Source organism: Leucopleurus acutus (assembly GCF_964270905.1).
Source record: "Leucopleurus acutus genome assembly, chromosome: 8".
In the NCBI taxonomy this organism is placed as follows: Eukaryota; Metazoa; Chordata; class Mammalia; order Artiodactyla; family Delphinidae; genus Leucopleurus; species Leucopleurus acutus.
The window spans coordinates 83,043,378-83,059,631 of NC_139151.1; the positions used below are offsets into that span (position 1 = coordinate 83,043,378).

At 35.4% G+C, this 16,254-nt stretch overlaps 1 protein-coding gene across 1 annotated transcript in view; it reads left to right on the forward strand.

Moving 5' to 3' along the window:
* ELP4 (elongator acetyltransferase complex subunit 4) overlaps window positions 1-16,254 on the forward strand; it is a 241,249-nt gene that overhangs the window by 73,725 nt on the left and 151,270 nt on the right. Inside the window, exon 6 of the mRNA XM_082844011.1 lies at window positions 13,502-13,586. Within this exon, the coding sequence (XP_082700137.1) occupies window positions 13,502-13,586 (85 nt within the window). The remainder of the gene's footprint in view (window positions 1-13,501; window positions 13,587-16,254) is intronic.

The window sequence follows — 16,254 nt, forward strand, 5'->3', positions numbered from 1 at the left end:
ACAATAATATTACCCAGATAATTTTGTTTTGATATTTCACTGTTATAAATCCGATAATCTCAATCATAAAGCAATGACAGAAAAACTGATTTCGAGAATAAGTTGGTAGTCTACAAATTTAAAATGAAGTAAGCTTTGCTAACAGGTATGCCCAAGCACAGTTCTGTTTCCTCACTAGAAAGATATTGTCATTATTTATTATTTATTAACGAATCTACTAACATACTGCTTATCCAACTGTTACAGACTGAATGTTTGTGTCCACCCCACCCCCTGCCAAATTTATGTGATGAAGCCCTAGTCCCAATATTTGGAGATGGGGCCTCTGGGAGTTAATTAGAGTTAGATGAGGTCATGAAGGTGGAGCCCTGGTCTGATAGGATTGGTGTCCTTAAGAAAAAAAGGGAGAAACACCGAGCTCCCCACTCTCTTCTTGAGTAAACACCCAGGAAAAGCCATGTGAGCTCACAGCGAGAAGGTGACCATCTGCAACCCAACACTAAACCTGCGAGCACCATGATCTTGGACTTCTAGTCTCCAGAACTGCAACAAAATAAATTCCTGTTGTTGAAGCCACCCAGTAGTTTGTTATCGTACCCCAAGCCAACTAATACACCTATAATATTGCGAAATGTTACTTTTTAAATTATAGATATGTTAGGTCTTGAATATTGAGTTTACATAAAGTTGGCAGTAAATAGAATGATTTTGTTTTGATATGTTTCTTTGAAATTCAAGATTTTACTTTGCATATCTATGCTAACAATAGCTAGTAGTAGCTAAAAGTTTCGTATTAAGTTGAATGAACTGAATTCTGAGAGAACTAGTTATCTTCCTAGGAGAATTTCTAGGAGAAAAACAGTGGAAAGTGGATAGGAATATTACTTAAGATTTTAGGAGTCTTTTTTTCATTTTTTTTTTTATCCTGCCAAGTCTCTTTACCAGAGTAAATGGAACCTCTAAATAAGCCTCTGTAGTATCTTCCTAGACAAATTGTAGCTAAGCTTCCCATACATTCCTACTAGTATTCCTTTGTTCATACTTCTGTCAGAACACTAATCTCATTACACTTAATTATTTGTCTTGTCTATATTCTTATCTTCCTCCTCAAGCATTGGAAATCCTTGAGGAAAGGGTTATGCTTTTTTCATCTATTTATTCTCTGAATCTAGGACACAAGTGTTGAGTTAATAGTTGATGAATTAGTGAATCAATGCACAAAGTATAGTAAGAACTCAAATTAACTATAGTCTTGTTCTTAGCACAAAGATTTAGTGGGATGAAACTGGGTAACTGAAACATAGCCATGTAAGAGTATATTTTATTTCAAAAATACAGATCTCAGATTGAGAAGCAGAGAACCACAGTATATTTAGAAGTTACAAGCAGAAAATTCATTCACGAGAAAGGAATTTTGAAAGAGAACTTCTAGGTAAGATTAAAAGTTCAGAACAGAAGTCATAAAGTTATAGAAGTATACTATAAACTACTCTATTAAAAGGAAATAGTAAATGATATATCAATCAAATCTCAGAGCTAGGCGAAAGGAAGATGTAAGTGTAAGGAGGGATTTTACCTGTCTTCCTATCTGCGGGTGATATAATTAAAGTAAAAAGATAGTATCTGAAACTTTAGAGGGAGAACTATTATCCTGAACCTCATTTTGACCAATGAAGAGAAGTGACTTATATGTTTGTCTGTCTTTCTTCTTTCTGTCCTTCAAGGGGGCCTTTGGGTACATAGAATTTAGTTGATCATTCTAGCATGCTATTTTCATTGGTATCCATGTTTTTTGTTTTGTTATTTTCCACCTTATTCCCACATTCCTAATCCCAGTCATGCTCCCCATAGACATACTCTCTCTTATTTATGTGTCTCCTTCCATATTTCTATTCTTCCTTCAATAATCATTGACCCTTGACTCCTTTCTCTCTCTCACTCCCTACATTCAATCTATAAGCAAATCATGTCAATCGTATCTTCAATATATCCAGATCCTGATCACTTCTTGCAACCTTTACCTCTACCACACTAACCTAAGTCACCCACATTGCTTACCAGGACTCTTGGAATAGCCTCCTAATTAGTCTTGCTCCCTGCGCCTTGGTGGCTCCTATTTTTCTCCAAAACAGCCCTCGTGAACTTTTTCACATCGTGCTGTCCAATAGAACTTCCTTCAAGGATGGCAATTTTCTATGTGCTGTTCAGAATAGCAGCCACTAGCCACATGCAACTGATAATGAGCATTTGAAATATGGCACTGAAATTTATATTTTATTTTAATTAACTTAAATGTAAGTAGCTGTACGTGACTAGTGGCTATCTTGTTAGACAGTACAGTTTTACAACATAAGTCAGCTCTTAACACTACTCTGCCTCAAACCTTTAATGAATTCTCATCTCACTCAGAATAATAAACCTATATCCTAACAGAGATCCATAAGGTCTACATGTCCTTACCTAATCTTATTGCTAGCTACCTCTCTGATCTCTTTGATTTCATTGAGGTTGGGGAAAAGGGTGAAGGGAATATCAAGAATGCTTTTCAGACATTAGAGCTAGGATGGTACTGCTTACAGATATAAGTAGACATAAACATATATCTAACAATATTTATTGGAACACCTTCTCTGACGTGAGCACCTTGTGTGCCCCTGAGAACCTTTTAGGAGCCTAGAATTATGTTAAGCTCTAGGTTTATTGTAATAAACAAAGCAGCTGTTATCCTTGACCATTTATAGGTTACAACTGAGCAAGAAAGCACACAATTTTTTTTTTAAAAAACCAAGTAAACAAACAGATATATATGCCATTATGAATTGTGGTAAGTAATGTAAAGACAAAGAACACTTGCCATAAATTGAGTGGGGGAAATAAACTTTGAGTTGTGTTCAGATGAGGCCTCTCTGAAGACCTGAACCTGAGACTTGAAAAATAAGAATAAGAAGGTGGTCATACAAAGACCACTAAGCCAAGCAGTGTTCTTGGAGGAGGGAACAGCAGGTGTGTAAGAAAGTGAAGAACTTGGTGTTTTCAAGGACCTGAAAGGCCATGTTGCTGAAACAGAGTGAGTGATAGCAAGGGCTACAGGAAGATGAGTTCAGAGAGATAGGCAGGGGTCATACCATTCTTTTAAGAAATTTGTTCATGAAGGGGCAGAGAAAAAGCAATAATTGGAAGAGATTTGCGGTGACAAAAGTTGTTGTGGGTTTTTTTTTGGTTTGGGTTTGGGGGGTTGTTTTTGGTTAGGTTTTTTTTTTTTTTCTGTTTTGTTCTGTTTAAATGTAAGTGGGAAAAAAATTCGTTATAAAGGGAATGGATGAAGAGGTAGCAGCAGTTTCTAACTATATGGCATTGGGCAGACTACTAAATGCCTTAGGAAAATTCTTAAACCACTCACTACCTCTGTTACCTATCTATGAAATTGGTCTAAAAGTAATACTCTTTGAGCACTGCTTAGTACATAGGAAATACCAAATAAATGTTAGGGGGTAGTCAGAGTATTTTCTGGAAAAGGCAGGAGGTGCCTCAGAGCAGGTGTGGAAGGACTGACCTTTAAGATATAATAACATTTCCTCCACTGGAGGGAAGGAGGGAAAGGAAGCATAAGAGAACAGTGTAGATGCAAACAAATAGGTTTATACAGTTGTAGGCAGAGTCTTGAGTAACACTGAAAATATGGATGTCTTCTCTTTACTTAGTGAATAATAGGCAGGATCATCCACTAAGGAATAGTTACTTACCTCTTAGGAGTTTGGGTTAAATGGGAAGGTTTGAAATGGTTGTTTCACAGACTGGAAGAATACACGGACTGGAGAAATATCACATATTTATGGGGGTACCAGTCTGTCGGGTTGTGTGACTTTCTTGCATCTGTGCTGATTCCTGGGTGCAAACGGGACTGAAGTTTTGCCAGGTGCCATCAGCAGAAGGACAAAGAGCAGAAAAGTATTAAAAGGTGAGCAAAATGATGGACCCCATACTCTAGGCTAAAGAAAATGAATTGATAACAGCTGCTGTTGATACGGGAGGAAAAAAGAAAGGGTAGTAGACTGGCAGTGGACTAATCTTAATAGTGAGGGTAAATGAACAAAGCAAGTTACCAAGATTAGAAGTGTTGATTGAGAATAAGATGTTTGAATTAGGACTGTAAACCAGGTACAACATCTTCAGCTGATAGAGGGAAACGTCCAGAAGCTTGATAACAGCCGCTTAAAAAGAGAATGATTGGGGTTGGCTAAATATATTTTTTTTAAGGCATGGAGTTTTTTGTGTGTTTTGTTTTACTAGAAAGTAGGCGAGGAGGAGTGGTTTGAAAATGACACTGGAGAACAAAGGGGATGCCAACCAAATCTCCCAAATATTGAGGAAAGGAGTCTAAGCTGCAACTTTACTTAGTTAGTCTCAAGTGCCCACCACCCTCCAAAGGAAATCCGGTTATCCTTTGGAGGGTCATGGGCACTGTACCTTTTATTAAGATCTAAGGCTGATGGTAGCTGTGGAGACTGCAGCAGTGGCTGTAGTGCGGAGGTTGTGCAGCAGCTTTTTCTGCGTGAGAGACCTGGGGTGGTTACTGAGTTTAGCATCCAAGATAAAATAGAGCGAAAAAGCAGATTATAGTAATAGGACACAGAGTACAATCCTGTTTACATAAAATTTTAAGTAGCTTTTCCCAAATTCTTTTCTAACACAAATTCAGTAGATGTTAATTTAGTTTCTTAAATATACTTAGTGATATTTGGTCAAATAAACCCATGAACGACTAAGCTAAATTTTCTTATACTGTGAAACTCAGTATATATCAGTTGAAAAGGCTATGAGAGAAATGCCAAAATTAAACAAATAAGTAGTTATAATAACCCAGTTTATATTTTTTTATTGGTAAAATACTCTTTTCAGAATCAAAAACATTTTTATCAGCATACTTCTTAACATCCCACATATTTTTTCTCAGTAAGAGAAGGAAGGATTGACATAGAGAGATGTCTGAAAGGATGTTCATCAAACTGTTAACAATGTTCACCTTTGGGTGGTGGATTTTGGATTTTTTTTTCTACTCCTTGTATGTTTTGTATATTTGGTTTTTTAAATTAATTATTTATTTATTTATTTATGGCTGCATTAGGTCTTCGTCACTGTGCACAGGGGCTACTCTTTGTTGCAGTGTGTGGGCTTCTCATTGTGGTGGCTTCTCTTGTTGCAGAGCACAGGCTCTAGGCGCACCAGCTTCAATAGTTGTGGCAGGCGGGCTCAGTAGTTGTGGCTTGCGGGCTCTAGAGCACAGGCTCAGTAGTTGTGGCACACGGGCTTAGTTGTTCCACGGCATGTGGGATCTTCCCGGACCAGGGCTCGAACCCATGTCCTCTGCATCGGCAGGCAGATTCTTAACCACTGCACCACCAGAGAAGTCCTGTTTTTGTATATTTGAATTTTTATAATGAACAAACATCACTTTTATAATGGAGAGAGATTTCAAGTAAGTGTGGAAAGTATAATCATTTGAGTATAATATGGTGAAATCTTTATGTTATATCTCACATCAAACTATATTTCCGAAGAGTTAAAGATTTAAATACAATAAATTAAAATTATAAAAGTAATAGAGGAAAATTAAAGAGACTGTCTTAAACTCTTGGAGTAGGGAAATAACAGTGAGTATATCTAGTGGTTCTCCACTTGAAGGAATCAGAACTCTTTGGAGAAATGTTTGATTCAAAGGAAAGAAAAAGATAAACCTGTAACATCTTTTTATGCTTAGAAATGCTTAAAGAATGATGAAGGTATGTCAAAAGGATACAGAAGCCAGCTCAAAAGAACTCCCACTGGCTAAAGAAGAGGCAATTTGAGCATCAAAATATACAAATATAGTAATGGATTGTAACCCATTTAATAAAACAGGAAGCCACGAATACTTACAGACACAAATAAATGAATGAATGAGTGAGTATTAAGGAACAAGTATTTACATAGCCTCAAAATACCTCCCCACAAAATATTGACTACTGCAAAGGGGAAAGTGTAATTTTATGGTGGAGAAGCCTGGCAGAGATCACCTTAATCAAATTAACATCACCAGTAATGGGGCAAACTGAAATTATGTATCACCTGATAGCATGCAATGAGAAGAACTCAGCAACACTTCTGCAATATTCCTACCAACTACTCATAATTTAAATCTAATCATAAGGAAACCTCAGACAAACCCAAATTGGGAATATTCTACCAAATAGCTGGCCTGTAATCCTCAAAAGTGTCAAGACCATAAAAGTCAAGAAAAATCTAAGGAATTTCCAGATTGAAGGAGACTGAAGAGACAACTTGGGTGCAACATATGATTCTGAATTCAGTCATTTTGCAATAAAGGATGATACTAGGACAAGTGACAAAACTTGAATGGGGTCTGAAGATTTGATTAAGACCATTTTTAAATTAGTAAAAACAAGTTGAGTGCCCTAATGCAAAATGGGCAAAAGATATCAACATGCTGTTCCCAAAAGAAGATATAGAAATAGCTAATAAAGCTAACTAATAATCAAAGAAGTGTAAACAAATACCATTTTTCATCTATCAGATATTTGAAATGATAATACCTTGTGTTAAAGATAGTGTGAAGAAACACATGTCACTCGTGTTAATTGTACAAGTGTACATTGTTAAAACAATTCTAGGAAAGTATATCAAAAGTGAGAATGTACATTATCATTGTTGCCATCATACAATTTATAGGAATCAGTAAAATTATTTCTCCTTTGGGAAAAAAATATAACTACTTGAGCAAATATTTTCAATCTGGACAGTCAGCTCTCTTTTCCCTATCCCATTCTTTACTTTGAGAAAAACTCATTTGGAGTTCAATTCCTCCTTAAATAGAGGCCCACGCATGAACTGTGGCCATATTCCTTTTGCCTTCCACATTACTTAGCTCACTTCTGAAAGTGTTTTAAAAGACTTAATAAGTGAAAACACTAATTCAAAGAGATACATGCACCCCAATCTTCATAGCAGGATTATTTACAGTAACCAAGGTATGAAAGCAACCTAAGCATCCATTAACAGATGAATGGATAAAGAAGATGTGATATACATATACAATGGAATATTAGTCAGTCATTAAAAAAAGAATGAAATTTTGCCATTTGCAACATCATGTAGGGAGCTGGAGAGTATTATGCTTAGTGAAATAAGTCAGAGAAAGACAAATATATGTTATCACTTATGCATAGAATCTAAAAAATAAAACAAATGAATGAATATAACAAAACAGCAAGAGACTCACAGATATAGAGAACAAACTAGTGGTTAGTAGTCAGGAGAGGGGAGGGTGGAGGAGCAGGATAGGGATAGGGGATTAAGAAGTACAGACTGCTATGTGTAAAATAAATAAGCTATGCGGGAGCCTCTATGCGAGCATTTGACTTTACTGAGACCTCTGTACCATTGCCTATCATCTATCACCTGCCTTGATACACTCTTTCAGCTAATTAACCATCTTGATCCATGGTCAGTTTTTTTTTCTTCACTTCCATGTCCTTCTCTGGCTTTGTCTCACTTGCTCAGCAAAACTACTATTCTGGTTAAAAGGGACTCTGAGTGAAAAGACAGAAAGTGGTGGTTGTGGGGAGGGAGTATATGAATTGAGATTATACAAGGATAGCAGTTATTGATGATGACAAGATCTAAGGTATGACCATGGGAATGAGCATTGTAGGTAGAATGGAGACAAGATCATTGGAAGAGAGGAGGTCAAGAAACTGAAAGGCCAGGGTGTTTGAAAGATGAGTAATGACCCAGAGTTGGAGAGATGACAGCAGTAATGATGGGTAGTAGGAGACAAAATTTAGTGACTTTTTTATATCAATAATTAAAGGAAATTAGAGTAATTGAACTGAATTATTTTTCATGAAAGATCATAACCACTGTCAACAGTGTCCCTGTCAGACAGTGGATTGTTTCATGGATGTATGCAATTCTTCCATCTTCATGATCTTAGTACTTTCCCAGCTGTGTTCCAGAGGTTTGTGCTGGTCATAGCCCTCTTTTGTGCCCTTAATATTACATCTCTGTATATTCTTCTCTTGGTTGAGTATCCATAGCGAAGAGAATCAAATCCAGTGTTGTCAGGCGAAAAGCATCAGAAAAGAAAAATCAATAAATGACATCGTTCAGTGTAATAATAATGGAATTTTTAACTTGAAAATTACTTGTGAATAGACTTCACAGTCTTTGTAGTCACATGCAAATTATATGCTAATATAACTTTAGCTCAGCAAACTGTTTTAGTTAGTTGAAACATTTGATATTGTGCCTACTGCCTTATAAGTATGTCTCACTCTTCGTTATAGATGAATACCTGAAATATCTGTGTAAATAGATTTTTAGTAATACAAATCATATTTTCTCAGTGATTTGCATAATCTCAAAAATCCTTCATCTTTAAATTAATCATAATTGGTACTGATAACAGTTTCTCTTCCTAACAAGTAGTTAAATCAATACTTAAATACACCAGAAATTCTTTTTTTTTTTCCGGTACACGGGCCTCTCACTGTTGTGGCCTCTCCCGTTGCGGAGCACAGGCTCCGGACGCACAGGCTCAGCGGCCATGGCTCACGGGCCCAGCCGCTCCGCGACATGTGGGATCTTCCTGGACCGGGGCACAAACCCGTGTCCCCTGCATCGGCAGGTGGACTCTCAACCACTGTGCCACCAGGGAAGCCCAGAAATTCTTATTTTTAAAAACCCAGCAATGAATCATTTTAATGAGAAAAGTCATTCTTAAAAGAAAAGAAAAATCATCCTTGAATCATATAATTTTAAGTCAGAATGGACAACAGAGATTATCTAGTGTAGCTCCTTCGGTTTACAGATGAGAAAATTTTGAAGCCCAGAACAGAAAAAGTAAAGAATTTGCCTCATATCACACATTTTGCTACAGTTGTTGGAACAGATAGAACCAGAACCGAGATCTTAAGCATGCTTTCCACTGTGCTATACGGGTATCTAGTTTGTATACTTGTAAATTTATGCTTTTCAATATTGAATTTTCTTAATAAACCATACACCAACTTAATACTAGTGAGACCTATTGGTGAAGTTCTCACCAGTGCAACTAAAAGAGAAATACCTCCTTAAGACTGTACACCTGAATACTTTGACTTTATTGAATGAAGCCATGTTCAAACCTCATCTGAGTGACATGAGTGTATTTGAACCCACAGACTTTTCATTGAATCTGGATCTCACTGTGGATCTCACTCTAGTTTAACCAAAAGAACTTAACTCAAAATTTTAGAAAACTTGAATTTTAAGTGCCACTTCTGTTACTTAATTGTTGTATAGCCGTGGCCAAATCACTTGCCCCTGATGGGTCTTAATTTTCTCAACCATGAAATGAAGATAATGGCTATAATTACCTCACAAAGTTACCGTAATGATCAAATGTTGTGACAGTGATGCAAAAGATTTTGAGTATTTATTATGTGCCAGACACTTTGCCAGTTGATATAATTACAATCAGAAACAAATCTAAGAGCTTATTTTCTATGAGTTAACTTTTCACTTATCAACTAGTTAATTTCACATATACTAATTTTATTTTTTTAATTTACTTTTTCACAAATGAAATCTTGTCTCCCGTTACCTAAGTTTTTTTGTTGTTGTTAAATTTATTCTTTTATCACATTGATACTTTTATAAGTATTCCTTTGTTCCCTGAGAAACTGCAAGGTAAATTATCTGTTATTCATTATCTACTTGATTTCTAGGTATACATCTGATTCTTTTTCTTAGAGTAATGTTTTTTATCTTTCTTAATGAGACTGAATGACAGAATTACCTTTCACAGGAAAACCAATGCCATTTGTTGATATAAATTAAAATTCTCTGATGAAGATATCCATTAGACCTCTTACTGAAAATCAGGGGAGGAGGGATATTGATAGGCATGAAAGTCTCATTTTTCTGTCAACTTTTTAAAACATCTTAAACTTGGTCATCAGAATATAGGTTTACATTGGGTGATTGGATCCCTTTTATCCATATTTGTATATTAATATAACGAAATTCATTCCTGTCAAACAACATGGTAATATAATAGCAGATACATGAATAATAATGCATATGGTCAATTTTATTTTTTTAACTAAAGAAGGTTTTAAATGCTTAATATTTTAAAGGTAAAAATTAAAATTCTAATAATTTTTTTTATATTCTTTGTACTGTTATAGTTTTAATGACATTTTAGAATTTCAAGATAGATAACTTTACTATGAAAGTTGTTGAAAATTATGATAATCGGGCAAAATAAAATATGTGATTTGAAATGTGCTGCCTTTGAGATATGTCATAAACACTATGATAACCTAACCTTTGTGAAATGTTTGAAAACATTAATAAGGAAGCCAGAGTCATATTTGTAACTGGGTTTCCTTCTTGACAACTCCTGTTTTATGAGTTACTGGACTGCTGAACAAACAAAAAGGCAACATCCTCAAAATTAAAGGGGTTTAATAAAAAAAAAAATTTAGGTGACAAGGTATTTATTTTCAGCAAAAAATATATATTACTATCAATATTGTTGACAAGGAAATTTATCTCATGGAGGTTAACAATACTTAGTATTTTAATATTAATACCATATAAACTAGTTCAGTTTTAAAAGTTCTAATCCCATGTATCCAAAAATGAATATTCTCAGTATACATAAATATTGATTTTTTTCCCATTTATTTTGTCATCAAAGTGTTCATTTTCCTAGAAATCTAACTAGATCGGAAAATTTACTTTATTATAAAGTTCTAATCACTGTTAGTGGTTGGGTTGTTTATGTCACTGTGAAATAGGAAAGAGACTAGCACGCATTTCGCTTTTGTCTTGTTTTTGTTCTCATATCAAGAGAACAACTGCCCCCAAACCATTGAAGAGAATCGTAGACCTACTATAGTTATCTTAACAGGCTGTGAAAAGATGAGATGGATAAATGGTGGCAACTAAAAAGCTAAGAAGTAATTTATGTATGTGGTATTTAGTAGTATGCCTTTAGATGGCAAATTTACTACCAAATACTTAAGGCAGATTTTATCGGTGAACAGTTGGGGGGCAGAGGGAAAAATGCTTAAGAAACTTTTTGAACATACGAAATAATAAGGGTCTTAGGTAGATTCATTATTGGTGGATTAGGATACACTGGATATGTTTTTGATCCACCCTCCTTTAACCCATATGACATTCGTCAAATGGTTGGCTGGAATTCATTTCATAATCTGGGACCTTGGAGCAGATTTTAGCCCCGTGCAAAGCTAACTGACCCAGATAGGGATTGAATCTGCTGTGTTCAAACAGCAACGCTGTGTTCTGTAAGTTGAGCTAGCCGGGACAAATACGTGTTAAGATGTGAAATAGTCACATCATTGTCCTTACAGAATATCATTGTTTATAGACACATTTCCTCACAAAAGTAGAAAAATGTCATGAAATCCATTGTATTTTTATTGAAAATGGAGAAATAAGCATATGAGAAATAACTGTACTGCCAAATCCTTCAATTGGAGTAATACTTGTTTTGCACAGAACACCATTCTTTTTATTTATTTATTTTTTTTGCGGTACGCGGGCCTCTCACTGTTGCGGCCTCTCCCGTTGCGGAGCACAGGCTCCGGACACGCAGGCTCAGCGGCCATGGCTCACGGGCCCAGCCGCTCTGTGGCATGTAGGATCTTCCCGGACCGGGGCACAAACCCGTGTCCCCTGCATCGGCAGGTGCACTCTCAACCACTGCGCCACCAGGGAAGCCCCCAGAACACCATTCTTTTCTCTTGGTTTTCTTTTTTCATTGCTGTTAGAGAGGTACTTTTGGGCTGGGTGTGACTGTTCTATAAAATGTTTACAGAGATGTGCATATATTTTTTGCTGAACCACTTGCCATTGATTTGCACACATTAATTTAAGCAGTTTGCTACATTTCCTAACTTACATTCTTTAATGTTACCTGAATGTTTAAAATTATATTTCCTTTTTTCTTTATGTCAGGCACTTCTGCCTATATGATCACTTTACTTAGGATCACAGTAAAGCAAATACTTTTGTATTTTTTTCTTTTTTATAAATTTATTTATTTATTTTTGGCTGTGTTGGGTCTTCATTGCTGCACTTGGGCACTCTCTAGTCGCAGCGAGCGGGGGTTACTCTTCGTTGCGATGTGCAGGCTTCTCATTGTGGTGGCCTCTCTTGTTGCAGAGCATGGGCTCTAGGCGTGCAGGCTTCAAGAGTTGTGGCAGGGGCTTCCCTGGTGGCGCAGTGGTTGAGAGTCCGCCTGCCGATGCAGGGGACACGGGTTCGTGCCCCAGTCCGGGAAGATCCCACATGCCGCGGAGCGGCTGGGGCCGTGAGCCATGGCCGCTAAGCCTGCGCGTCCGGAGCCTGTGCTCCGCAATGGGAGAGGCCACAACAGTGAGAGACCCGCGTACCAAAAAAAAAAAAAAGAGCTGTGGCACGAGGGCTCATTTGTGGCTCGAGGGCTCTAGAGCACAGGCTCAGTAGTTGTGGCACACAGGCTTAGTTGCTCCGCAACATGTGGGATCTTCCCGGACCAGGGCTCAAACCTGTGTGCCCTGCATTGACAGGCAGATTCTTAAGCATTACGCCACCAGGGAAGTCCCAATACTTTTGTATTTTTAAAATCACCTGCAGCTTTTACAGTATTAGGCACTTCAATATCGATGAAATTGCAATTTTCCAGAATTTCATTATCATGACATTTAATGTTCAGATATAGCACACAGGTTGTCCATTATGAAGAATCTTAAATTCAGTTAATGTTAAAGCAGATTTTCTTCCCTCTTACTAAATTTTTGTTATGTTTCATAGCACTTGTAAAATATTTTGAAATAGTAACATTAATGCTAATATTCATGTGGGAAACAGTTTATCTTCTTAAATTCATACATTTGTCTTATTGTCTTTTTTTTACAGACAGAAGTGGAACTTATATTCACTTGTCTTCATTTTTCTTAAAAAGTTGTTTTTGAATTAATATTATTATTAACGATTTGTTCTAAGAATATTAAAACTTTGATGGAAGATGAGCTCAAGTGATCAGGACATTGATTCAGGTGTACTTGGCATAGCAGTTCATTAACTATGTGTTAATTATCTATGATTACTCCTGAAAAGCTATAGTGGCTTCATCTTTTAGGTTGCTTCATTAAATCATTAATTTTCTTGGAGGTAACTAAGCCTGACATAATTAAGTCATCTCAGTCTCCACAGATTTTTATCTTCCCATGATGTCAAGAACATTGAGCTAGTTAATATAGGGCATTGCAACTTATTTCATGGATGTACTGACTTTTTATTTTAGAATGCCTTATACTGTTTTGTCTTATATTTAAGTATAGTCTCATAAATGTATATCTTTTAATTATTTATTTAAAGTTTTAGCTTACAGTTTGTATTTCCTGTGTAATAAGCTCATTTATGCATTTGAACCACTTCTTATCAACAGTTCTTTGAACCATGGCTACATAAAGCTGCTGCAGTTTATCCAGAACGTCATTTATGAGGAAGGATTTGATGGATCCAATCCCCAGGTATTGAGTACCTTCAAAGCCTTTTTATAATCATGTATGTAATGCTGTTTTTAAACTCTCTAGGGGTAGACCCAGTAGGTCTTAGAATAATCAACAGCGAACAAGCTGTTTCTAAGCACAGAGGATGTAAATAAGCAGAGCACGGGCAGCCTTAGTTTGACTGTAAATGTGTATTTAGAATTTTAGCTAAGTTCTCAGTGGATGCCCATAAGATGTTCACATACATTGTCAACATTATTTTTAAGTATGTATTTGTAGTACCTGGAGTTAATAAATACCACAGTTTGAAAATTACTGTTTAATCTGCAAGACTTGTACTCTTCTATAGAAATTTTTTATATTTCTGTCATTTAGGCCTTAATGTTAAATTATCTTATGCGTAAGAATTAATTATTTCAAGATTTTATTTATTATATTATGCTTTGAGTTGTCTCATTGAATAAAAGATACATTTTTATTTGCTACATTAAAACATTTTATAAGTTAACTATTTCTCTGTAGCTCTATTTTTAAAAACTTCCTCTGTAATCCTACTATTAAAAATGTTCCGGTTAGTTTAACTTAAACAAAATGAGGCAAATTTTATTTCTAGATATCATGCCTTTCACAATTCTTCCTCAGTGATTTTAATTGCTATTGCTGCTAAAAGTTTTGCATTTCATTTATATTATTTTAGCAGAATTATTTCCAGAGCACTATTATTTTTACTGAAGAAGACAAAAAAGCCAAAAGTCTTATTTTCAGCATTATCAACTACATTTGCTCTTAATTTATATCATAGATTTTTAAATATTCTTATAAGCTTTATTGCTATATTTAACACTTTGTCCATAGCAAAATAAATAGTTCTAAAATTTCTTTCAATCATCAGTTTAATAGCAGGTTGAAAATACTTATGTGTGTATGGCAAAGCACAGACATTCATTTATAGATGGTTTTTCATATATGTTACAGTTTTTGTGATGGCCCTTGGTATTTAGTACAGTTTTATTTTGCTCATTGTTGTTCCATTTTTGGTCCTAGCTAAGATTTATGGGCACCATGTCTTCTCTTTGGTGGCAGTGCCCGTCTGGAGAGGTAATTGGTCCCTGACAGACACCTCTCCCCACTTGCTCTGGTAACTATGGAAACAGGCATGTCATAACAGTTCCTGTGGTACAGTGTGCAGAGCTGCTGCTCTTGTAGAATGATGACACATCTTCTAAGAGCAAAAGATTTTGTAGAATGCAAAAAAGCAAAGGCAGTAACAAAGAGATACCCTTATACTTACATATATGGATATGTATACACACACACACATCCGAAGAACCCTTAAAAAGCTATTATTGGAATAGAATGAAAGGTTTGTTTTCTTGTTTATTTGACTATGAATCAACACTGTTTTCAGTAAACAATATTTTATTTCATGAACATTGATAGACAACAAACTGGTTTGGGTCTCTGAACCAGAGGTTCTATAACTTTTGACCTTCATAAAGATTAAACAGGGTTGAGACAGATGTTTTTATGGTGAGTACCAGGAATGCTAAAAACAAATTTTTAATTAAATTAAATATACCAATAAGTTATTATAAATATATATTTCCAATTTTATTAGAACTAAAATATAGTTAATGAATTCCCATATTTTTAAATTATAGATTGCATCATTTGCTAGATTACCTAGTCTATAAATCTGCCTCAGAAACTTTAGATTACTTCCAGAAGCCACAGAAATGCATCTATCAGGCACTACTTCAAAAAATATTATTCCCGGGTCAAAATAATACTCTGACACTGAAATAAATCCTACTTTTTAAAAGGATATTTTCATCTTACTTTCTCTATCACTACATTTTGAAATAAACTAGTTGGAGGCAACAAATAGAAATAGACTCTAAGGAACAGAATATTATATGCTACCATATAATTAATAACAGTAGTAAGTAAAGTATTGTAGCTCATCCATAAAGATACTTGGAGTGGAAACATTTACAAATTGCTGTCATAATTTTATTTTTAATTTTTGATTTTCAGATATCTAAGAAATAATACAATAAATGAAATTTGAACATTGATTTTACTTAGAGTACCAGATTAAATATTTTAGATCTTCTCATAGGAATATATTTATTGTTCAGCTGTCAGCAAACATTTATTTTTTTAATTTTATTATGCGTTACAGTATGCCCCATTATTATATGGTGTAGCAAGGAATTATACGTCCCAAACAACACAGGAAATTTGTAACTCAGCCTTTGTTTTTACAATACTGTCATATTTTTTAAAATATAAATGTATTCCCTGGGTTGAAGTATTATGCTCAGTTATGTTCTAATGTGCTGTGTACATACTTCACTTAAATATCTTATCACTCATTCATTCTCTGGCTTTTAATATTTTCATTTTTTCTATATGTGTATATCAGTGTAACTGTCAAAGTCACTAAACTGGTTCTCCTGATTCTGCACCTGACAGCATTTTTGTTATGAACTTGGGTAAACTTTTTGATACAGCAGTAGTAGGTAATGGTGACTGTGGGTTAAAATACAGCTGACCTTTAGTTTCTGAAGTGTTGACAAGGTAAACAATATGAGGCTGCTCTCCTTTTACCATCAGATTTCATTCTAATATCTAGATTTGGGGCTGGGGGGAATTTTCTCTCTTTTTTTTCCAAGTTGCTCTTTCT